General features: G+C 42.2%; 4 protein-coding genes across 4 annotated transcripts; 2 read left to right on the forward strand and 2 right to left on the reverse strand.

Moving 5' to 3' along the window:
• Nucleotides 1–3,051: 3,051 nt before the first annotated feature.
• LOC106649045 lies at nt 3,052–3,902 on the reverse strand. The gene is made up of 3 exons (XM_014366313.1): nt 3,884–3,902; nt 3,475–3,806; nt 3,052–3,414 (listed from the first exon to the last, which is right to left on the reverse strand). Exons 1-3 carry the CDS (start codon nt 3,900–3,902, stop codon nt 3,052–3,054), a joined length of 714 nt encoding a protein of 237 aa, XP_014221799.1.
• A 310-nt stretch (nt 3,903–4,212) lies between these two features.
• On the forward strand, nt 4,213–4,991 carry LOC106649046. The gene is made up of 3 exons (XM_014366314.1): nt 4,213–4,300; nt 4,358–4,617; nt 4,716–4,991. Exons 1-3 carry the CDS (start codon nt 4,213–4,215, stop codon nt 4,989–4,991), a joined length of 624 nt encoding a protein of 207 aa, XP_014221800.1.
• Nucleotides 4,992–10,563: 5,572 nt separating this feature from the next.
• On the forward strand, nt 10,564–13,080 carry LOC106649047 (ankyrin-1-like). Its single transcript, XM_014366315.1, has one exon. It carries the CDS (start codon nt 10,564–10,566, stop codon nt 13,078–13,080), a length of 2,517 nt encoding a protein of 838 aa, XP_014221801.1.
• A 2,112-nt stretch (nt 13,081–15,192) lies between these two features.
• Nucleotides 15,193–16,238, reverse strand: LOC106649049 (zinc finger protein 629-like). Its single transcript, XM_014366316.1, has 2 exons — nt 15,623–16,238; nt 15,193–15,512 (listed from the first exon to the last, which is right to left on the reverse strand). The coding sequence occupies exons 1-2, from the start codon at nt 16,236–16,238 to the stop codon at nt 15,193–15,195; spliced, it is 936 nt and encodes a 311-aa protein (XP_014221802.1).
• Between the last annotated feature and the right edge of the window lie 6,513 nt (nt 16,239–22,751).

Raw genomic sequence — 22,751 nt, forward strand, 5'->3', positions numbered from 1 at the left:
ATCAAAGAATCAACCAACGTTGACGAAATAACGGGATCGAGGATTTTTACGAAGACCGCCAGAGCCCACGCACTTCTCGATGAGACTTAATTTTAAAATATTTTTTACTCTTAATTTTTAATGATAAGTGATAAATAGATTTCTTGATTTTTTAAACTCATAACTCATTGAAATTCTTTACGTGTAAATTTACAAATGCCCGATATCACATAAGATAAAACAGACACTTTGATAGTTGTTTAATAGAAATAATAAATGGCCATTGCAAATGAAATTTTTTTATTGCTGTGGGCTCGCTTCTCGATAAGACTAGATTTCAAGATATTATGTACCGTTATTAATGTAAAAAATAAATTATTTGAATCTGTAAACTCGTATAATATACCTCATTGAAATGTTTTCAATTCCAAGTATATCCAAGCATCCGATTTCACATGATCCAGTATACTTTTTTACGCGACAAAAGTCAAATAACACAGCCATTGACGGCTTGGGAAAACTATCAGCGCGTATAATGTACGAAATCGTTCCGTCGCGCGTGCGGAGCGTGGGATCTACTTACGCGATCCTGTGCAGCTTTACACTGCCACGAACGAAACTGTCGAATGCGCTTGACCGCATGTAGAATCGTGCGGAGTGAGAAGAAAATTTGGGAAATCTGTTCATGTTTAATAGTGGCGCCTGACATCTCGCACTCGTTTCCTTTCTTTCTTTGTTTACTTATGCATTTTTTTATTACTACTCTGAAGGACTCGGGAGGCCCTAGACAGTATCCGCTCGTTCCCTTCGAAAAATCATTGACTCGCAGCGAGCGCAGGTACACACACACACACACGCAGGCCCTCTGAATGTGCCCACTGGCCATAAAAAATACAATATTATACCCTCGCATTAACTGCTACTTACAAGCGAGGCAATCGTTCATAGGCAGTCGCGCCGTCGTGTGTGGGTATATGCTATATATGTACACGAGTGCACGAAGGTATACACGTATCCCTTTCCAAAATCCCGGGCGACATTGTATTTATTATTGTGCGAGAAAATAGGACGGAGTCGGGCATAATCGGATGATACACTTGAGCTATCTTTTTTCAATGTTCGCGAGTGAGCATAATTGGGTATATATGTATTCAGAGAGTAGAGAGAGTAGAGAGAGAGAAAGCCACCCTTGAGAAGCTAAATACGCCCTCATTGGTCGCGCCCGTACGTGTGCGTACGCTCGGTCGACATAAATTATATTATTTTTCATGCCCTCTTCGATGTAGGTATGGCAGTATATTATATCTATTACTCCGCAAACGCAAACTCGTGAACGAGTATTTCTCTCTTTTCTTTTGGGTCGGTGATATTCTGGCTGTTAGGGTACGTTCTTCGGCAAAATTATAGACTCGAGATTAAAAAATGCATTCTGCTCCCGATTTAATTTTAATGACAGATTAATAAAATATTTTTTGCTAATCACTCCAAGAAAAGTCTGTGATGTTTTTTGATTCGTCGCAAAATTAAAAACGTAATTAGTAATAACGAAAATTTCAGTACACATATTGATAGCTGAAACGAAACTAAATTATCAAAGTTGCAGCTCCCAACAATAATATTTCGGATATCATAAAAAAACGTAAAAATTAAAGATATTCCATTCTCAATAGAGCTTTGATAAAGTCGATCGAAGTACACTGAGAAAAAAAATTCATTGATTCAATGAAACGTTTAATTGAATACAATCTATGAAATAATTTCATTGAAATAATCTTTTTTTATTTCATCCAGCAAAATATTTAATTGTTTTCATGAAACTTTGGTAAAAACAATTAAATATTTTGTTGAATGAATGAATTATTTCATAGATTGTATTTAATTAAACGTTTCATTGAATCAATGAATTTTTTTTCTTAGTGTATATGGTCTCATGAGAAAATCGAATCTTCCTTCGATCTCGCGCGTGCATGCACATGCGTTGATGCGCGTGTCACACACTCGGACCTATATTATATTGTTACGCGGCGGTGCGGTGTCTCTCATCGATACACATTTATACACATTCTTTCGCATTGCGCGTAAACGCTCTCTCTCTTACTCTCTCTCATTCACTAAGATTTCGGCCACAAAAGTGCCAAAATTTATAGGCCTCGGTACAATGTGTATCGGTATATTTTGTACACTTTATGTTTGGTATATGTAGGCGATCGTGCACTTTTTCGTGTGTGTATATGACCTCGAGAGAGAGAAAGAGCTCACACGGGACGTTTTTTAAATGTTTTTTGAAGAAAAAAAATCAAAACAAGGTCAAAATTGTTCGAGTGTAATGTTCGATTGTTCGTTTATCAGAAACAGTTAATTTCTTTCAATATAAAATCATTACGAAACTTTCGCGCGATCAAGTGTTAATAAACAAACAATTCTTCCGATGGCACCATCTGTATATGATATTCAATGTGTGGACGTTGTTCAATTTAACGAAAACAAAAACTCGATTACAACCGAGTCACACGGACTAGCAGCGATGATTCTTGGAGTTTTCGTGCATTCCAGATTTTAATACGTTTTCCCCGAAGAACTTTTTCTTTGGGCCTCGAGATCGACGACGATTTTCTTCGTCTCTCGCTGCAACGCAAATTCCAAACTCACTTTATATCTGAGTGTAGGAAAAAATATCGTATACGTGAAGCCGACGTGGCGCAGGTACTACTACAATGGGGACTGTGAGTGATGTGCGCGCATTATACGTACAAGAAGGTGCTGACGGCCGTGCTAAATCGTTTCCATTATTTTGACGGGGCGGGATGTATACATACACTTTGCATGATCGCCGCCGACGCACTGTTATGTTGTGTGCGACTTTGAAAAGGAAATATTTTCTGCCTCGAAGCAAGTTGCCGGCGCGTACACGTTATAATGCAAGGATCATCATTTTTGTGTACACATCGCTCTTTGCGCGCCGATCGAAATATTATTATTGCTGATTCACCCCGTTTTTGTAATTCATTTCTCGTTTGGATCGCGAGTACTTTCTTTTTTTTTTTTTTTTTATTGAACTTTATACGCCAGTTTTTATTTCTTATCCTTTTTCCCCTTGTTCTTTCCCTTATCCTTGTCGCAAGCCAGCGTCGTCTTCTTCTTGTCCAAGTGATCCTGCCTCGTGCACGGGCTCTGCAGTATCTTCACGGGCTTTCCTCGGTTGCCCGGACCCGGGCTCGGGTCCGCCTGAGGCGTGTGCAGCTCCACCTCGAGATTCTGCTTCTTGGCCCTGGCGTCCTTGTCGTCGTTCCTCTTCTTCACGCGCAGCATGTAGACGTTCTCGTTGCACTCGGTTATGTGGTCGGTGTAGACCTCCTGCGAGATCGGACCGCCGAGCTGCGGATAGACCGTGACCTTGCGGCAGCGATCGTCCCCGTAGTCGCCCGATCTGTTGATCTGTTGGTCGGGGTGAGAGGTTATTCCAAGTTTTTGACCCTCTACGCTGTATTTTTTTACCTTATAAGCGACGGCTTGCGGTCGATAATGCGGATCGTCCTTCTTGTTCAGGTGTCCCCTCGAGTGCACCCTGAACAGTATCTGATTGTTGTCGCCGGCGTTGGTGATGCGCGGCCCCTTGTTACCACTGGGCCGCTTGATCTCGATCACGTCGCAGTCGCAGGGCGGCTCCCACGAGGCCTTCTTCAGCTTCGCCTTCTTGTTCTTGTCCTTCTCCATGCGTATGATCAGCTGATTGCCGACCATCTCGGCACCGACCTCGTGGTAGTACTTGCCCGCCGAGGGATCCTCGTTTTTCGGCTTACTCGGTGCGGGACAGCAGCCATCCTTGCCTTGGGAAGAAACTAAATTTTTATTTTAGTAAACACGGTTACGAGATCGTGATGAACGAGGGGATGAGGATGTTTACTGAGTATCGGAGTGCACATCGTTGCGAAAATTTGGAATTTAGAAGTGGATTTTTTTGATTTGATACAATTTTTTTTTTAGTTTTTTAGTTTTATTGTCGGATGAGCCGTGAGAATTTTTTTTCGTTAACCAAACTTCATACCAAAACGAGCAGTGTCGCGTATCGACTGTCGAGTCGCCGACAACTTCAAGACGGTACACGCACTCAGACACAATGTTTAGACGATAGAAATCCAAGTTCAGGCCTCAAGCTCAAAATTAAAATTTTCGACAAAATATAAAAATAAAAAAATAAAATATTGTAAATAATCGAGTAAAAATACCGAAAAGATGATCGCCGCTGCTCGTAAATGCGGCTGCCCGGATTTAGACAACAAGCCCAGTCCTTGCGACGATTCCATTTTCAGCGGAGATAGCGGTAATGTATACACTTTCGTAAAAAGGTTATAATTAACAATAAGATAATGACAAAAAGAAAATGTAGATTGCCAAGATCTATCCAATGAAAAGGACGACTGCGGCTGCGACGGCGACGACGGCTGCTCCACCGACCAGCCCGAGTCCAAGGTCGTGTCCGAGATAGCCGACAAGGGTCTTCCCTACAAGGAGATCGAGACGCTGTTCAACAACAATCGCATGGTCATACGCATACAGTCGCTCAAGCCGCCCAAGGAGTTCGATCCACCCTGCGACTGCTCCGAAAACGAGGACAACGTCAGCAAAGCCGATTCCTTGGTTTCGATTTTTTGTCATTTTTCATGCGGAGCAGTAGTAGCATGACGCGCTTTCTTTCGTATTTTTTATGATATTTTTTTCTCATCGTATATCTGCAGAGTGGACGGCGCAGCGACGTCATTTTTCAAAAAGCCGAGGGCTGCCGAACGATCAATGTTTATCCGCAGCCGGGCCCAAAAAAGGAGCGCATCGATACGAGCAAGAAGTCCGCAGCGAAGAGTCCCATCGAGCTGCCGAGCGTCAATCTCGAGGAGAATCCCAATATCTTCGTGCTGAAGATCAAGCGCAAGGTCGACAACGGCGAGAAGAAGCAGAATCTCGATCTCGAGTATCGCAGCCCTCGGCCCTGGCGCAAGAAGGATTATTTCAAATGAACTTAAAAGCAAAAAACAAAACAAAAAAATAGCAATAGATGGAAAATAAGGTTTGAAAATTCAATAAATTTCTTTCAAAAAAACGTATTCACACCCACTCGAGTTTCAATCGTTGACTCGGCTGTCGCGCGCGCGCGAGCTCATTTCGCGGACCGTCGTAAAAAATCCCCCCGAAGAGGTCGTAAAATCGTCGGACAATGAAGTCTTATTCAATCGAGATTTTTTTTTTTTACTCCGCGTACTTTTTCATACACACGCACACAAAAAAAAGAGCTCAATTGCATCGCGCGGTCGTAAAAAAATTTTTATAGCCCGCGATTTGTTGACATATTGCGTTTTTTGGCTTTTCTTCCTTCTTCTCGGAGAAATCTTCTGGACCGCTTATCACATATATGCGAGTTGCAGCAGCCAACGTCTTGTAATTACAATACTCAGCCCTATGTATACACTCGATCCTCGGGACACAATGACGTATAATATAATGCACACACAATGATGACTCTTGGTCTCGACACAGAAGTCAAGCAGCAGCAGCAGCAGCAGCACACAGTCTCGCGCGCGTCTTTGCCTTTCTCACGATCGACGCGTGCACTCGTCTCGTACTACAGGTGAGAGACGTCTCTCGGACTTTTGATCGGATACAAAAGGGAAAGATCTTACCCGCCTACATATATGCCCTCTACCCCGACAATGAGTCTCGTTGATTTTTCTTCTCTGCCTCTGCTTCTCGCTCTTATTCTGCAAGGTGCACAATAAGTGTGAAAAATCTACTTCTTTGCTTGTGCGAACGACTACCAGATCGCTCTAGATTTCGTATCGCTTCTACTCGACGATTAGTCGAGTGAACTTTTTTCCATTAGAGCATCGAGATCCAGATAGCAAATATTGGATGCCCCCATAAATCTGATCCTGACGCGGCGACGGCGACGTCTCGCGGATGTGTGTGTAATATACACGAACCTATCGTGAGAGATTGAATTAACTTTGCTTAGCTTTGGGAGCGGATCACAGGTGGATATACGTATGTACATACACGCGTTTATACTTACTTACTTACTTACTTACGCGCGCCTGTGTACATTTCACTGGCTGGTACGTATACGCATGTAGACGGCTTGTGCACGGATGGTTTGATCGGATTAATTTTTATAGGGTACACCGAGGAGGACTTTTTCTTCTTCTTCTTCCTTTTTGCCTTCCAAGATTTTCTTCGATATATAGACAGCGCGTCGTCTTTTCTTGTAATAAAGCCAAGCCAATATTATACGTGTAAGACGTGGGAAAAATTGACCCGGCGTGCACTATTTGAAAACAAACACGCGTATGCACGTGGGTAATGTAAAAATTTTTGACAATATCTGTATAAATTGGAGCGCATACCTTTGTTTTTTTTTTTCACTGATAGAGAACCATGGCACGCCCGAGTCTCGCTAATTCATCTCGTTAATAACATCGTTTAGTCGTCGATATCGTTTATACGCGCGCGGTCATTATATATAATACGAGCAATAAAAGCCCTGGAGCGATTCCCGCTTGATTTACAACATCGTCGTCGTCATCGGGGACTTTTGAAATTTTTCAACTCGACGGCTCTTACAAAAGAGATAAACAGTTTTTACAGTTTTTCACAAACTACTACTAGTAAGGTGACCCTACTGGGCACGGACGGATCACTTTGACCAGCCAAACGACGTCGACACATCGCTCGCTCGCGCGCGAGTATTTATTGGAGAGTATAATGTAATTACGCGAGCAACAAAGCCCCGACATATTATAATAGAGATAGAAACGACTGGGCCATAAATTCTCGCGAGGGTTAAACACACAGCGCACGCGAGAGAGAGAAAGAGGAGCTGCTGCTGTATTGTAGCCAAATGGCTAACGCCCGCCGAAGCCCATTGTGTTACATATACGTCGTCGATTGCTTCAAGGGGGCTCTGCTTACGCACTAGGAAATGGACTTTTCAGCCCTTGTTGTTGCTGTTGGCGTTGTTGTCGCTGCCGCTGCTGCTGCTGCTGCTACTTGGAGACTTTCTGGCTTTTAGCAGCCTCTACGCGGGATGGATTTTAATAGCTATTGAAAAACTCGTGTACATTATCCTAAGCTCTTCGCCCATTCACTTTGCTGCTCTCTTACACAGCTACTAGTGCTATATGAGGATCTACTTTTTCGGGTTGCCCGATGCTGGCCCGGTGTTGCGCAAACAACTATACGCGTACGAGGACGTGAAAAATCGTACATATATACGTCTCAATCGACAATGCGATCTGCGCGGAAGCGACGCTGCGAGTAGATTCTGTATATAAATGTAGCATAGGGAAATGAATTGATAATGTTAGATATATACTGATCGAAAAATGTTTTGCCACTAGCGGGTTTACGATACTCCATCTATTGACGATACCTAAAAGCTCACAATCACGTACGACACAAACTTGTTAAAATCAATAAGCATTAATTCTGCAAGTAAAATAATTCACAAGTAAGAAATAATTTTTCTAGCATTTGACTGATTTTAAATATCGATATTTCTTATAAATTCTTACAAACTCGACAAATTCAAGCAATCGAATAGCAAAATTTCAAGTTATCGTTTCAACAAATATCATCGATCGAAGCGATCCCAACTTCAGTCATGCGCTCTTCGAGTATACTCCAAGGTCAAACGTTATCTATCTATAAATCGCCCCTGAGAGTCAAATCGGTGTCTTGAAAAATCAAAACTTGTCCTCTAAATCACGTCAAATTGCTCGTCGACACCTCTCTCAGTTATATTATTCTACCCATTCAACAGCAGCGTCGTCGTCCGAGAGAGCCCTGTGCGCGCCGTTGGGTCGTATTATTATTGTACAGTACAGCGCGAGCTTCCCGCAGCGCTGCGCGCGGACGCATCGAGTCCTCTGATGTATGGTGTGGGGCCTTTTCACGGCTTCTAATATGCTACTTATATATAAACGATACGAATTCTTTGATACAATGCGAGAGACAGAGAGAAGACGTCCCGGTGTCCGAGGAGGAGAAAAAGATACGTTATATACGTGTATATACGGTACGGGCGCGTAGCATCCGGTAAATTGGAAGATGGATATTTGTCCGCGGTAATTTTGCTCTACAGGATCTCGGAAGGGAACCAAGGGCTTTGGAAGATGTTCGATCGAATTATTGTGAAGCCTTCGTTATCGTGATGCGTTAGAGAAAAAATATCGATGGCTAAAGTTAGTGACCGTTTCATTGTTCATTGATTCGATTTTCATCTGATAGAAATGCAGTGCATGACAGTTGATTGTTATATTTTTACATCTTTATTTTACTCTCTCGCTCTCGCACGCGCACGTATATGACTGTGTTTACGTATACACACGAGGCAACGTATTAAGAGCATAAGCAAAGACAGTCAGCGTAGCTCACGGACTTGACTACGTTGAATTGTCTTCCTCTCTCATACTTATGCCCGATTAAGATAATGCATAGAATACTTATGTGCTGTTAAAGCGTATATGTCCCGAAACTCTACACTCTATCATGCATGTTTTATATGTGTTGATGAGTGTGTAGCTTCTTAAGGCAAGTTTAAATTTTTATTATATTATATTAAACATCAATAAGCAACGATTATCGCTCGATGCACTAGGACGATATTTCGACTCAACGATGACTTCTCCGAAGAATTCGACGTTTTTATGTCATATCAATACCCAACGATGAAGTGCTAATGCACTATGTTAATCATTTAAAAAAAACCTTCAAAATATTATTTATCGAAATTTATTTAGAATAAATGAAATGCTACAAAAAGGCTAAGTCAATCAAATAATCACATATATAAATTGACAAATCAAATAATTAAGAAAAAATAAAAATTTGAGAATAAACTTATGAATTAAATAAAACAATGATAAAAATTAGAAAAAAAGTAAAAAAATTGAATAAAAAAAATTAGCTGTGTATGAACAGCTGTAAGACATGAAACATCTTTATCAAATAATTAAAGAATTAAAAATTGAATTAACTTGAAGAATTAACTGAAATAAAATCAAGAAAATTGATCAATCAAATAAGTAATAATAAAAAAGTCAAATTAGTCCTGGAGCCAAAGAGGGGTCGGATCGGCCACGTTAAGAAGATGAATGAAAACATGTTATTCTTATGTATTTTTTCCCGCTGAATCCGAATATCATAGTTAAAAGTCGCTCAGACTGCCCAAAAATTTTTTATAAACAAATATATTGCAAAATGAAGAAAATTTAAATTTTTCTAAATTTTAAACCCATATTTGTGTTTTTTGGGCAATTTTAAGCAAAAAGTGTCTCTTGTAAAATTTTCGTAAAATGGTTTTTTACCGAGATATTGAGACTCAAAGAGGAAAAAATGCACATTTTTGGCCATTTTTAAATAACCATAACTTTTGAAATAACAACGTTAGATCGATTTTAGACCCGTCATTTGAAAGATAAAAACTTAATCTTTAAGGTAATACTAATATCAAACATGATTTATCATACTGGACATGTTTTTTTGCACTACAAACATCGGCGTTTCAGAGCGTGTAATCGCGTTACGCATGCTACTGACATGTGCATTGCCATCAGAACGTGGCAACGCCGATGTTTGTAGTGCAAAAAAACATGTCCAGTATGATAAATCATGTTTGATATTAGTATCACCTTAAAGATTAAGTTTTTATCTTTCAAATGACGGGTCTAAAATCGATCTAACGTTGTTATTTCAAAAGTTATGGTTATTTAAAAATGGCCAAAAATGTGCATTTTTTCCTCTTTGAGTCTCAATATCTCGGTAAATAATCATTTTACGAAAATTTTACAAGAGACACTTTTTGCTTAAAATTGCCCAAAAAACACAAATATGGGTTTAAAATTTAGAAAAATTTAAATTTTCTTCATTTTGCAATATATTTGTTTATAAAAAATTTTTGGGCAGTCTGAGCGACTTTTAACTATGATATTCGGATTCAGCGGGAAAAAATACAAAAGAATAACATGTTTTCATCCATCTTCTTCTCGTGGCCGATCCGACCCCTCTTTGGCTCCAGGACTAAATACGTAAAAAACAAAAAAAAATCCAAAAACATAAATCAATAGTCAAAACAAAAAACCAAACCAGAAACTAATTTTCTTCTGTTTAATGACACGATAAAACGCCAATAGAATTACGCTTTCGCGTCTCGTTTCGATTCTTTCATATATTCATTATTACATTTTCATAAAATCATTATTAAGTCGACGCGAGCGAGGTTCATTCGAAGTTGGCGCGGTCGATGCGCATTTCGTATCATGACTTGGGGCCTATGGCCGGCCATGTGTTTTATGAAAGAAGTGAAAGTCCGCCGGGGACTTTCACTTTCGACCATGTGTTTTTTAATTTCTACACTCAGATACTTAGATCGAAATTAATGTAATGTTCAGTTCGGTTTACGACACGGAAGCGTGAGCAGTGTAGCAGAGTAAAGAAAGATTTTAACGACTGCACCGAGTTATTCTCTAATTTTATACCGTGTGTAGTAGTGCATCGAGTGATTATTGTATAAAAAATATAAATTCAACAAGCCGGATCATGTATTCGTGGTGTGAACTAACAAAGCTCGCGCGAAGTATCGCCGATTGGAGTCGCGTAGAAGAGCGAATCGCTTTTCTCCATCAACTCGATAGCTTTATCAGTCATTGGGAGGGTCCGCTTAACAACCTGCTGAACGTTTTCTCGCACGAGCAAGTCGAGTGTCTTCTCTTTGATTCCATAAATTGCGTGCGCGGAGAATCGGACGGCGATCTTCCAGAACGATTCATCGAGTTCGTTGCTCGCAGCGGCTTCAAAGCCGGGCCGCCCGAGCTCGACGCGGACGGCAAGCCCGAGCTTTTTCGCGACACGCCGATCCTTCTAGCGGCTAAAAAAGATCAGCGCCGATGCGTCGAGTTGCTGTTCGAAATCTACGACGATAGATTCGACGCGAATTACCTCGACGTCGAGACCGGCTACACGCATTTCCATGTGGCCTGCAGTTTAGGTTACGTAGACGTCGTCGAAAAATTTCTCGAGCTCGGCGAGGTCGATGTCGATCTGCGGGTCGGCATGACGAATGACACCCCCCTGCACTTGGCCGCGCTGCACGAGCACAGGAGCTCGATGGAATTGCTGCTGAGACACGGCGCGAATCCGAACTCGACCAACTTCTCGAAGATGACTCCTCTGCACATTGTATGCAAGAAGAGAGATGAGGACGGCGAGCTGTTGCGACTGATCTTTGATATCTGCGAGGAAAACCGTCGTCCGCTGGAGATCGACGCCCGAGACGAGGACGGCCATACGGCGCTGCACTTGGCTCTGCGCCATAATGGTAACTTGACTAATGCGATCCAACTGCTGCTCAGAAATGGCGCCGATCCGAACGCAGCCAACGAGGACGGATTGACTGTTTTTCATTTGGTTTGTCAGATGGACCGCGACGGTAGCTTGGCGGAGATGTTCCTCGAGATGAGCCGCGAGCTAGGCAAGCCGGTGGACATCGACGCTCGGGACGTGGAGGGCGACTCGCCCCTGCACGTGGCTCTGAAGTTCGAGTCCAAGAGGTTGGTCGAGCTGTTGCTGAGACGAGGCGTCGATCCCAATTTGCCCAACTGGGAAGGAGAGACTCCTCTGCACGTCATCTGCGAGAATGACGAGGGGGACGAGGATGGTTTGGCAAGGCTATTCTTCGCCGTCTGCGACGAGATAGGTCGCGCGGTGCACATCGATGCTGGGACCGCTTGGGGCAACACTCCGTTGCACGTAGCTCTGGCCCAAGGACAGCCGGAGCTGATCGAGAGGCTGATGAGACGAGGCGCCGATTCCACGAAAGCCAACGACGAGGGAGTCACGCCTCTGCACCTCGTTTGCAAGAGAGATTGGTCGGTGGAGATCAATTGGTTGGAGACGTTCTTCGGTATAAACGACGAGCTGGGGCGTACGTTGTCGATCAACGCCCGGAACCGGAGGGGCCTGACACCGCTGCACTTGGCCACGATGTGGGGCACCGAGGCGATTATCCGGGCGCTGCTGCGAAGAGGCGCCGATCCCCGAGTGGCCGACGAGAAGGGAGAGACTCCGCTGCACATCGTCTGCCAGAAGCGCAGCAGCGACTTGGCGACTGCGCTGCTCGACGAGAGCCGCCTGGAGTATCGGCCCGTGCCGCTGGACGCCCGCGATGAGTGGCTCGGCCAGACGCCGCTGCACCACGCCCTGATACACGACAATCGAGACGCGGCCGTGTGGCTGCTCAGACGGGGCTGCGATCCGAATTGCGTCGACAACGATGGATCTAGCCCTCTGCACATCGTTTGCCGGAGAAAAGACGACGATGGCTTGGCAGAGACGTTCTTCGAGATCGTCGACGAAAACAATCAGTGGGTGCAGGTCGACGTCCGGGACGAGCGGGGACGGACGCCGCTTCAATGCGCCGTGGCGAATCTGCTGCCCAATGCCGTCGACGCGCTGCTGACTCACGGCGCCGATCTGACGAGCTTCTCGTTTCCCGCCCGGATCAGCTTCTTCTGGGGATTCGACGACGAACGCTCCGATTGGGCGAAATTGAAACTGGCCGCCCGCGCCATGGCCTGCTGCGAGCTGCTCGAGGCGAGAGGCTACGAAACGGACCGAGCCGACGACCTCAAAGTCATGAGATTCTTCGACGAGCACGAATTGTTCTTGCATCACGGCGAAGGTTGGCACGACGACGAGTTCACGGTGGATGCGAAAAAAATAACGATAAAGCCGGGACTGTCGCTCCACGACTTGATCGAGTTGCCGGCCCGAGAGACGGCGAGACGAGTCACGTGTCACCAGTTCTTCAAGTTTTTGCGCAAACCCGAAAATGCGCTCGTCCTCGCGAGGTATTGCGAGGATTGCCTTCGGCATCTGCGCGAAAAAATATCGAGTAGTTTTTTCCGGTACTGGGCATTGGAGCCTTTGATGGAGCTGACGCACTGCCGACTGCCGATTCTCTGCTGCAAGATGATCACCGAAAATCTGTCGAACGAAGATTTGTATAATATTTGCTTGGCGGCTGAGGGCCAAAGCTCGCGATGTCAGCGAGCATAATTGTTGTACCGAATGTTATTTAATGTCGCATATTTTCCATATAATTCCAATAAATCAATCGGAAATGTCAAACAATAAGTGTGAATTTTTTTTTATATTTTTAATCGTACCTAAAAATTAAGCTTTATTTCCGAGATTTCCTGCAAGTTTGGAACTGTATGACAACCTATTATTCATATAAATATGAGTGCATCGATGTATTTATGCCGCGCGTCGGACTCGTCTCCTTTTCAATAAATTCACGCGCATACTTTTTACGGCTGAGGTAATGAAAAAATCTGAACAAAAAACAAATTAATAATTGAATAAATTATAAAAAATCGACTGTTTATGAACAGCTGCAAGATGTAAAACAACTTTATCAATCAATTAAAGAAAATTAAAGAATCAAAAAAAAAAAAAAAAAAAAAANAAAAAAAAAAAAAAAAAAAAAAAAAAAAAAAAAAAAAAAAAAAATGAAAATTCATAATTCAAATAAATCTCTACATTACGTATTCTGTCGTCGTAGGTGATTGATATCTGAGAGATTTCGCTGCGTGCGTAAGCCATTTTGCGTATATATACGCTTATATACGCGGGCACATGCCGCAGCAACTTGACCCAAAGTTAATTGCCAGCCATGTTCCATGCGAAACGGCTTTTTTTTCGCTCAACCGGTCGCTCATTCTCTATTCCCCGCGCATATTCACGGCACACAAAAGATAGATCGAGAGGGAGACAGACACAGAGAGAGAGAGAAGGGACGTTGTATGTCGTTTCAGCCGCAGAAATGCGCGTACAACATTAGCTTTTCCAGAGAGAGAGAGAGAGAGAGAGAGAGAGTGAGAGATGGATATTTCGAGGCGAGTGGCAGCAGCCCCCCTCTAGTGGGGCGTATATGTCGTTCGCGAAGGGTTGCTGTAACGCGCGGCTAGGGGGAGGCAGAAAATCCGACGCAATGACTGCTCGGAGCTTGACTCGGCGCGATTGTTACTGTTATTATTATTATTATTATGTTTGCCGGTGTAACGTGAACGATATTACTTTAAAAGTTATAATATTGTATTGCTAAAGTAATCAAGTTATTACATTATTTTATCAATTGTAGATCAAAAATAAAAATATTTTATGAAAATTTTTCACCTATTAACTCCAACGTAAAAACTGAAAGGTTGATAGAAGATACTTGCTTCAATGAAAAAACTCGATTATCGAAATACTTTTGGTATATTTTTACAAATTCATCACATTATAATTTTACATATCACATTTTTGAGATTGGCTTAATTAATATTTACAACGTAGCGCCTAATACTTAACAATTGATCTAAGAATAATTTTACTCGTAAAAAATATTGCTCAGTTTGATTCTTGAACCCTTATAAATTTTTCCCCCAATCGACATATTTTCCGTTCGACGATCGAAATATCATTTGTTTATATTAAAAAACCTTTTCCATTGCTTTTGTACTGTTTGTACTTAAATTTATCGATAATTATATACTCGTATTTATAGAAAATTTTTTGTTCATCAAAAATACGACGCTCGAAAGTTACGGAGAGTCTCGAAAATATAGTTTACAAATTTACAAAGTGCGTACCTTTTCGTCTTACATTTGCATCTTATATTACGATTCGATGACTATTTTCCTTAGAAGCACTGAGTACAGCAGAACCTCGTTTATTGTACCTGTATTTGTATTGAAAGAATATTTTTTTTTTAACTTCATAATACAGAATGCATTACCGAAATCTCTAGGATGAAAAATAATAAGAATCATTCAATGATGTTTTGTTTACTTGTCTACAAAGCAAAGATATTCGTAATTTCAGTACTTTAAAAGTACGATTTGTAAGCACTAGATGGCTCATCTGATACCCACAAATAAACAAGCAAAGGTCACGTTACTAATGAAGTCTGCTTTATATGATGTACTTTATCAACATAATTCTTATTAGTCCAGTCAAATTAGTTTTGAACGTGAAAAAATTCTCGGCTGGCACATAATAACAACGGCTCTTAAAAAGTAAATAACAACAATCAACAACGAAGATATCAACTTGGCTCTCTTGGCCCGACGGCGAACAAACACGCAACATCTCGAGACGCTGCACAGACGGGCTATTCCGTTACTAGAGGTAATGCATGGCCGGCGTCATGTACTGGCTAGACAGAAAAGCCGCCGCCGGCAGACCGGCCATCAATCCCTGATGATGCTGCTGCTGCTGCTGGGTCAATTGATCGAGTTCCGCGAGCGACGCGGGAAAGCAGTAGCGCGGCATGTGCGTCTTGTAGTGCTTGGTCAGATGGTCCTTACGGCCGAAGCACTTGAGGCAGGTCGGGCACTTGTGGGGCTTCTCGCCCGAGTGGATCTTACGGTGCCGGGTCAGCTCCTCGTTGCGCGTGAAGCACTTGCCGCAGTTCGGATGATTGCATACGAATGGCCGTTCTCCTGATGATGCGTGGGGGAGGGAAGAGGAAAAAAAATGACCTTAGATTTTCTGCCTTGGAGCTTCGTCGGACTCGATCGGTCGAGGGAAAACGCGTGAAAAACTAACTAACCTGTGTGTATTCTCGAGTGTCCCTTGAGCTGTCCGCCGTTGGAAAATCCCTTGCCGCACTCCTCGCACAGGTACTTCTTCGGTCGCGACTTCTTGGCCGACTTGGCGGCCTCCTCCTCCTTCAGCTTGAGGGCGATCTCGTACTGGGCCAGCTCGCACTGCGCCTGGGCCATCAGCTGGCCGCAGACGCTCTGATAGCACGACGCCGGCCCCGACGTCGGCGACTCGTAGTACAGCGTCGGTAAAGCCGGTGGCAGCGGCGGTGGTGGCGGTGGCTGCATGGCCAAGCCACGATGATGATGACGAGGGGGCTGCAGCGGCACCGGCGCGTACACTCGTCGTTTTGGCTTGCTGCTGCTGCTACTGCTGTCTTTGGCGTCGTCGGCGACTCTCACGGGCTTGTTGCTGCTGCCGAGGATGTCGGCGATGTGAAAGGGACTGTGACACGGACTGGACTCCGAGGCGACGGACGACTCCTCTCTGTCGTCGCTGTCGTCGCTGCCGCTGAACGAGTCCGTCGTCGACTCTTTCGAGTTTCGATGATGATGATGATTATAATAGCTGCTGGCCTCTTCTTGCGACGAACTGGGTGACGACGCGCTCGTCGTCGTCGACATCTCCGCGTCCACACTCGATCGCGATTTACCGTACACCCACGGACGAAAATAAAGCTCACTCATTGTAGCGGCGGCGGTGCACACAACTGAATTCCGCGATACGATATCACTTTTTTTACGGTGCGGTGCGGGGGATGATGACGACGTGTTTCAATAGTGGAAGCAAAAAAAAGTAAACAAGGCACACAAGGTCTTCGCGCTCCAACGAGCGAATCTGTACTGAGGGTTTTTTGAGCCGGCCCGACGCTTAAATACATCGACGGCCCTATACAGAGAGCCGAGAGCATTTTAGGGCAGTTTGGCAGGAGGGGAATACACGGGGACACAAGTGCGCATTTCGCATCAAGGGCGGTGCAACCGTGGAGAATAGAGCTGCGCATCGGAAAAGGGAGCTGCGGTGGTGGTGGGGACGACGGCTTCGATCGTGCTGCGAAGGCAGTGAAAGGGGCGGACGATCCGAGCACAGAAGAGCATGGCGCAGCTTCTCGAGATTACCGTTATTATTATTATCGTATGCGTGGTGTTGGGTGAATTCGAAGCGCCATCGAAACCGAGGAAAAGTCGCCCGAAGTTTTTCGTATATTATATGTATAGACTGTCGAGCGAAAGTCGTGGGTTTTTGTGGAGCAACAGTTGGTGCCTATTTTCCGATGATATAAGCCATAGTATCCACGTTTTCCACGCTTGAAAAATTCGCGTATGTTATACGCGAGACATTTCAGTACGATTCGTTTGCTTGAAGTTTGATGAATGCTTGCATCCATTGTGCAACGGTTTATCACGTTAACTTACAACGTTTTATCACCTTAACGTACAACATTTTATGGACAGATTATGGGTCTTGCTTTTCTTGTTATTAATTGAACATTTTTTGACAATATAAACATGTAAACCCGTACCAACGTGTTTGAACTTATACAATTATTTTGACTTATACAATTATTTTGACTTTGCCTCTTGCAGATTTTAAAATAATAGTACTCGCCATCTATTGGTGGAAACATAAAATATAAGATATCTTCAACGTTTTCAAGGGGTTACATAGCTTTGTGTGGCGGAATTTATTTTTATTTTTTGAAAAATTATATTTAAAAAACTGAAATTTCAATAAAATTTAATGAATTTTATCCACCAGAAGCTGTAAAAGAATTTTCAGATAAAACAATTACAAAGTAATATGTTCCCTAAACTGCCGTTCTTTGACTTATAAACTTAGTTTTAATTTTTCACTTGTAGATTTATAGATAAAGCAGATAAAGTGGATACTCGCCTTCTAGCGGTGGAAGCTGGAAGTGAAATTATAGTATTTAAATTTATTGGAAACTTGTTGAAATTATTTGAAACAAAGAAAGTGTTATTCTCATGTTATGTAAAACGAGCGGAACATTTGCGACATGTCATTTGTAAAAAACCCGCCTTAATAAGACAATTAATGGTAATGTATTGTGATAAATTGTAATCGATCATTTTTTAGTCATTAGGCTATTACTAATGTCGAGTATTTCTTTCAGGGTTGGAAAATTGTTTCCATTTCAACAACTCGTTATTTTTCATAGTAACAGGTAATCTATAATAGGCTCAAGAGTAATAAAACCAATATCGAATTTTAAGGGATGAAGCAATCAGAGTGAAAATAATGCACTTTGACCGAAAATTTGTTTCACTGTTTACTTGAAGTTTATCCAAGTTTTTGGATAAGTATTTGGCCAAAAAGTTAATTTTATCCCAGATTCGGCGTCTTCTTAAAAGCAGCTGTGTGAATTCGTTATTGTCAAACTCCTGATTATTTTGAAGTGAAAATTTTTTAGATTTATTAACATTTTAAAAATGTACCAACAACTTTTAGATCGTAATCTTCATTTCACTGTACTTCAACCAATCTACTTTTTCTAATCATCGAAAACTGCCTCTGCAAAAAAGTCACGGCTTAGTGTAGGTATAAGCACGATAATCGGGGCGATGATACGAACGAAGGCCCGACCGAACATACCCACTATACATACACGCGACTGCATGCACACCCCATCCGCAGTAGTAGTAGTAGTAGTAGTAGTAGGCGCCTCCCCATGCCGTGTGCGTGATACGCATTATATAATGGCACAAACCCATGACCCTGCCTTTCGCCCGGTAACGCGCGCGCAATTTTTTTTTCCTCTCGACTGGGCCACAATACACCAGATACATATACAACAATAATGCAATCGAGGAGAGCAGGAGCAGTACAACGCGACGCAACGCCGCAAATCCCAGCTGCACGCGCGCGCGAGGCTTTTTCCTCGAACGACGACGACGACGACGTCGACACGTGATACGTTATGTATGGCAAGCTCGATGCTCTTTTCCCGACTTTTCGTGTAACATATGTGAGAGAGAAAACGTGAGGACAGTCTTGGATCAAGGGGTTACGCGAGTCGTTCGCGTGCGATGATTCGATTTACCGAATCTTGAACAAAACAAATAGATGCGTGTTCTTTTTTTGTACAAAATTTTGATCCTTTGAGGCTCTTGTGAATTCGTCGTTTGGCGTGCGCAATGACAATGGGTCACGTTGGAAAAACTCGTACTATACGTTTTGTGGCAAAAAATTTTTGTTAAAAATCATTGCGAGTTGAAAGCAACATAGTACGAGGCTTGGCGTTATTTTTATTGCAATTTTATCGATCATTATGAAATCTATGTGGGCTCGTTTTTGTCCTTGATAACGAGCTTTTATGCCTTAAGCGCTCAGCAAATGAAAAGATCGCTTTCACTGAATACGTGACGAGTCCCCGTTATAAAACCTGAAGTTTCAAATTTTATAACTGACTATTAGACAATTTTAATTTTAATAATTAATGGATAATATTTATTTATCAGTAAATTATTGTGTCGGTAAGAATAAAATCAAGAACAAAATCTCTTCTCCACTCGCGAGAAGGTAAATATTTTAAAACAACTTGTGACTTTTATACTATAGAAAGCAGTTGAAAAATGCCTTGCAATTCTAAGCAGTAGAAAATATTTTTACAGTTTATTGGTTTCTTTGAAATAAATGCAAATTAATGTAAAATCAGACATTGAAATTGAAAAATAACCGTTTGTTAATTTTCATTACGGTAATTTCACTTAAAATTTTCGTTAAATTTAACTTATAAGTACTGATTTTTTTAATATAAACTGCTCAAATGTAAAAGTATAACAAAATCGATTACATTGAACACTCAAACTTTGAAATCTTGTGAAAATTTATGGTTTGATTCCGGTTTAGATTGAAAGTCAATTGTGCGAAAAAAGTCAATCATAATAATACCAGTCTTTACCACTAGATGGCGAAGTAGGTTTATCTGTAAATCTGCGAGTGGCAAAATGAAATTGAAATTATTTAAGTACAAGCACGGATTTTAAAAATTTGATTTAACGTCCAAATTTTCTTCGTTTTATATAAATAAAATTATTAAATAGTTTCAGCGATGGTTTATTCTATTATAATCATTGAATCCCCTTATACTATATTCTTTTCTCTTATTATTTTTTACTTCCATTCTCGCTTCAGAGACTATTCCATTTAAAAAGGCACACTGATCTCGAATGGTTCGCAGATAGAGGTTGTAGTAATTTTGATAGTACGCCCTCTTATCTAAATCGACACCTCTCTTGGTGGATCCTCTACTCCTGTTTGAGTACTTTAATATTCATACTTTTACATTCACACTTTTATATTTATTTTAATATAAATATTTTTGATAGTGTATTTTTAATAATTATTCAATTCAATAACATTAAATTCTCATTCATACATTTTATATTGAAGCGTCAAATTTAATATCTATCTCTGCTTGTTTCTTAAACAAACTACTATTTCAGTTGAATATTTGAATAATTTTATCCAAAAAAATCGAGTATCCATTCGTCTACGGTGCAAAAAAATTGTAAAGCTTCTTTCCATTTAACGAATATCTTTTTATCATTAATACGACTTTATTCTCCCTTTAGTCTTACACCCCGTGCAAGCCCTTCAAATATAATATAATATTTTTTCAGATTCAAAGGTATTTTGGGCCAGATTGTATTAGCCACGGGGCTTTGCTTAAACGCGTGGAAGTATCTCTCTCTATCTCTTTTTCCTCACAATGAAGGTTGCGGAACCGACGATAATCCGCGTGAAATCGCGATTTAGGCCGGGCTTTTTGATGCATTTAGCTGCTCTCACTTGACTTTTTTTTCTCATCTTCTTCGTCTTCTTCTTCGTCAATTCTATCGCAGACAGCTGGCAGCAGCTCGTGTACACACATTTATGCGTAATGATGTTTTTATTATCGTCGGCCGAGGGCAATATTTCATCGAATATCTTGAGCCTCGGGCATTGAGGAATATTATTATTGATTGTGCGCAACGTCAAAGAAGTTGACGTGGGTGAGACATCTCTGATGGATTTATTAGATTGCCCGGCACGGATTGCAAAAAAAAAAACCTCGAATTGAATAACACGTCCGCCTCGGGGGAATACCTTTTCTTTAATAAAAAAAAACAGGTAAGAAAAAAGGTAAAAAATAAAAAAATAAAACGCAGTGCTGAGCAATTTGACGCGGCGCGCGCACGGATCTCGCGACCATATGACTATATAATCCAGGACCATCTCGAATTAGAAATTTTCTTCAGCCCCTATGCCGACTTTATAGTACGCGACATAACATCTCGCACAGTCCGCGAGATCGGCTCGCGTAGATAAAATATAATATTATATAATTTAAGCTAGGTGCGGCGAATCGGGGGGTGCTTTTAATTAAAAAAGCCTCTCCAATGGAGAATGAATCCGCGCTAACACGTACTCTCTCTCTATATATATGACAGTGCAGCGGTAACAGTAGCAGAGAGAGAGAGAGAAGTTTAACGAGCCCCAAACGAGATGACTCGCCTGCCGAATTTACGATCTCTCTCTCTCTCTCGTTGGAACCCCTCGAAAATTTTCAACGATATATATGCCGCGCATTATTATTAGATCTTGGCCGCACGGGGGTAGGGGCTCGCTCGCTCGCGCGCGCGGTGCGATCCATACGTTGCTACTCGACGCCGCGCAAGCACAGAGCGACGACACAACCGCAAATCTATATTATAAATGTGTGCACGTACGAGCAGGGGCGACGAGTGAGTGAGAGAGAGAGAGAGAGAGAGAGAGAGAGAGAGAAAAAAGAAGTCATATAGCACGCCTATGGCCATGGAGCAGAGAGTACGAAACATGCCCTGGGCCAACCACACATACACACCACAGTGGCTACACCACCCATTTTTGCCATACACACAATCAAGCAGCAGCAGCAGGCACCATTGTCGATCTGCGCGCCTCATGCGCCTCGCTCACGCTTGGATAAACTCCAGCCCCGCGTCGCGACATTGCCCGCGCGCGTTCTCTAGCCTGCTTTGACTATTTTTCCTCTCTCTCTCTCTATAGTGTAGGCTACAAGCTTGCAGCAGCATGGCTCGGGTGCTTCATCAGCATTCGCGTGATGAGAGAGAATATTTTACATAGATAGATATATGTGTGTGCGATGCGTTTCAGGGGCTCGCGCGCTTGCAAAACTTTGGGGTGACCGCAAAGTAGAGAGATGGAGAGGAGAGAAAAGTTTTATCATCGCGCGCCTATATTGGCGAGCCGATTGTCGACACGATGGCCCATCCGTTCTTTTTTTTTTCCTTTTGATGAATTCTATTTGTGCTGTCTGCGGACTTCTGTGCAGTATAGTCGTTCATGAGCGTTTGTTTTATATTTCTCGTGTTATATATATAATGTACGCATCTAATTCGCGTCGTGGCGTGAGAACAGATTCAAATGTATAAGCCTAGGTCAAGAAGAAGTTTTTGAACAACAATTGCGAGGAGTAGAATTATTAATTAAATCGAATCGAAGTGAGCTAGAAAAAATTCTGGTATATGAAAAGAATCATCACTCCTTTAGTGTCAAAAGAGCAGTATTACGCTTCTATACAAGTCTTGCGTTATACGTTCTTCACACTACCGTGCAGTCGTCTTATAAACACGTCTTTATTCTTCACATTGCCCTTTTGAACTGACCGAAAAATATATATTACACCGCGCGCGTCATGGTGTATACACTACACACACACGCACGAAAAATAGAAAATACGCGCGTAATCCAAGAAAAAATGTACACCTTCTTGCGGTTCTCACGGCATCTCAAGCGCTGGCGCGCGCGAACTGCACAATAGATCCATCGCGTTTGCACCCTTTTAAATTCCAGAAGCCGCGCGAAACCCTTTTTCTTTCCCGAAAACCGAGCCGACTATACTTTTTGCTTTTCTCGCAATCGCCAGAAGTGGTCGAACAGTAACGGGCTCGCGGCCTAAAGAGAACTGCTCGTCTCTTTCACGCAGTTACGCGGAAAAGTAGCCGCTCGCGTTGATGGAATGAATACTCGATTTGTGCATTCATTGAAATGTCTTGCGATGTATCGAAGTAAATGCATTCTCATAATTTTGATTCATTATTATTTTTAGATAATATTTAATCATGATCGTA

The sequence above is a fragment of the Trichogramma pretiosum genome, unplaced genomic scaffold (assembly GCF_000599845.2).
Source record: "Trichogramma pretiosum strain Unisexual culture from Peru unplaced genomic scaffold, Tpre_2.0 scaffold17, whole genome shotgun sequence".
In the NCBI taxonomy this organism is placed as follows: Eukaryota; Metazoa; Arthropoda; class Insecta; order Hymenoptera; family Trichogrammatidae; genus Trichogramma; species Trichogramma pretiosum.

What these genes read in the sequence shown, in the direction of transcription:
- LOC106649046 (XM_014366314.1), top strand. Translation starts at nt 4,213, where the DNA reads ATGATCGCCGCTGCTCGTAAATGCGGCTGCCCGGATTTAGACAACAAG. An exon ending in CATTTTCAGCGGAGATAGCG is followed by an intron (nt 4,301 to 4,357) that starts GTAATGTATACA and finishes AATGACAAAAAG; the next exon opens with AAAATGTAGATTGCCAAGAT. An exon ending in TCAGCAAAGCCGATTCCTTG is followed by an intron (nt 4,618 to 4,715) that starts GTTTCGATTTTT and finishes GTATATCTGCAG; the next exon opens with AGTGGACGGCGCAGCGACGT.
- LOC106649049 (XM_014366316.1), bottom strand. Translation starts at nt 16,238, where the DNA reads ATGTCGACGACGACGAGCGCGTCGTCACCCAGTTCGTCGCAAGAAGAG. An exon ending in ACACTCGAGAATACACACAG is followed by an intron (nt 15,513 to 15,622) that starts GTTAGTTAGTTT and finishes ACGCATCATCAG; the next exon opens with GAGAACGGCCATTCGTATGC.
- LOC106649045 (XM_014366313.1), bottom strand. An exon ending in CGCAAGCCGTCGCTTATAAG is followed by an intron (nt 3,415 to 3,474) that starts GTAAAAAAATAC and finishes CCCGACCAACAG; the next exon opens with ATCAACAGATCGGGCGACTA.
- LOC106649047 (XM_014366315.1), top strand. Translation starts at nt 10,564, where the DNA reads ATGTATTCGTGGTGTGAACTAACAAAGCTCGCGCGAAGTATCGCCGAT.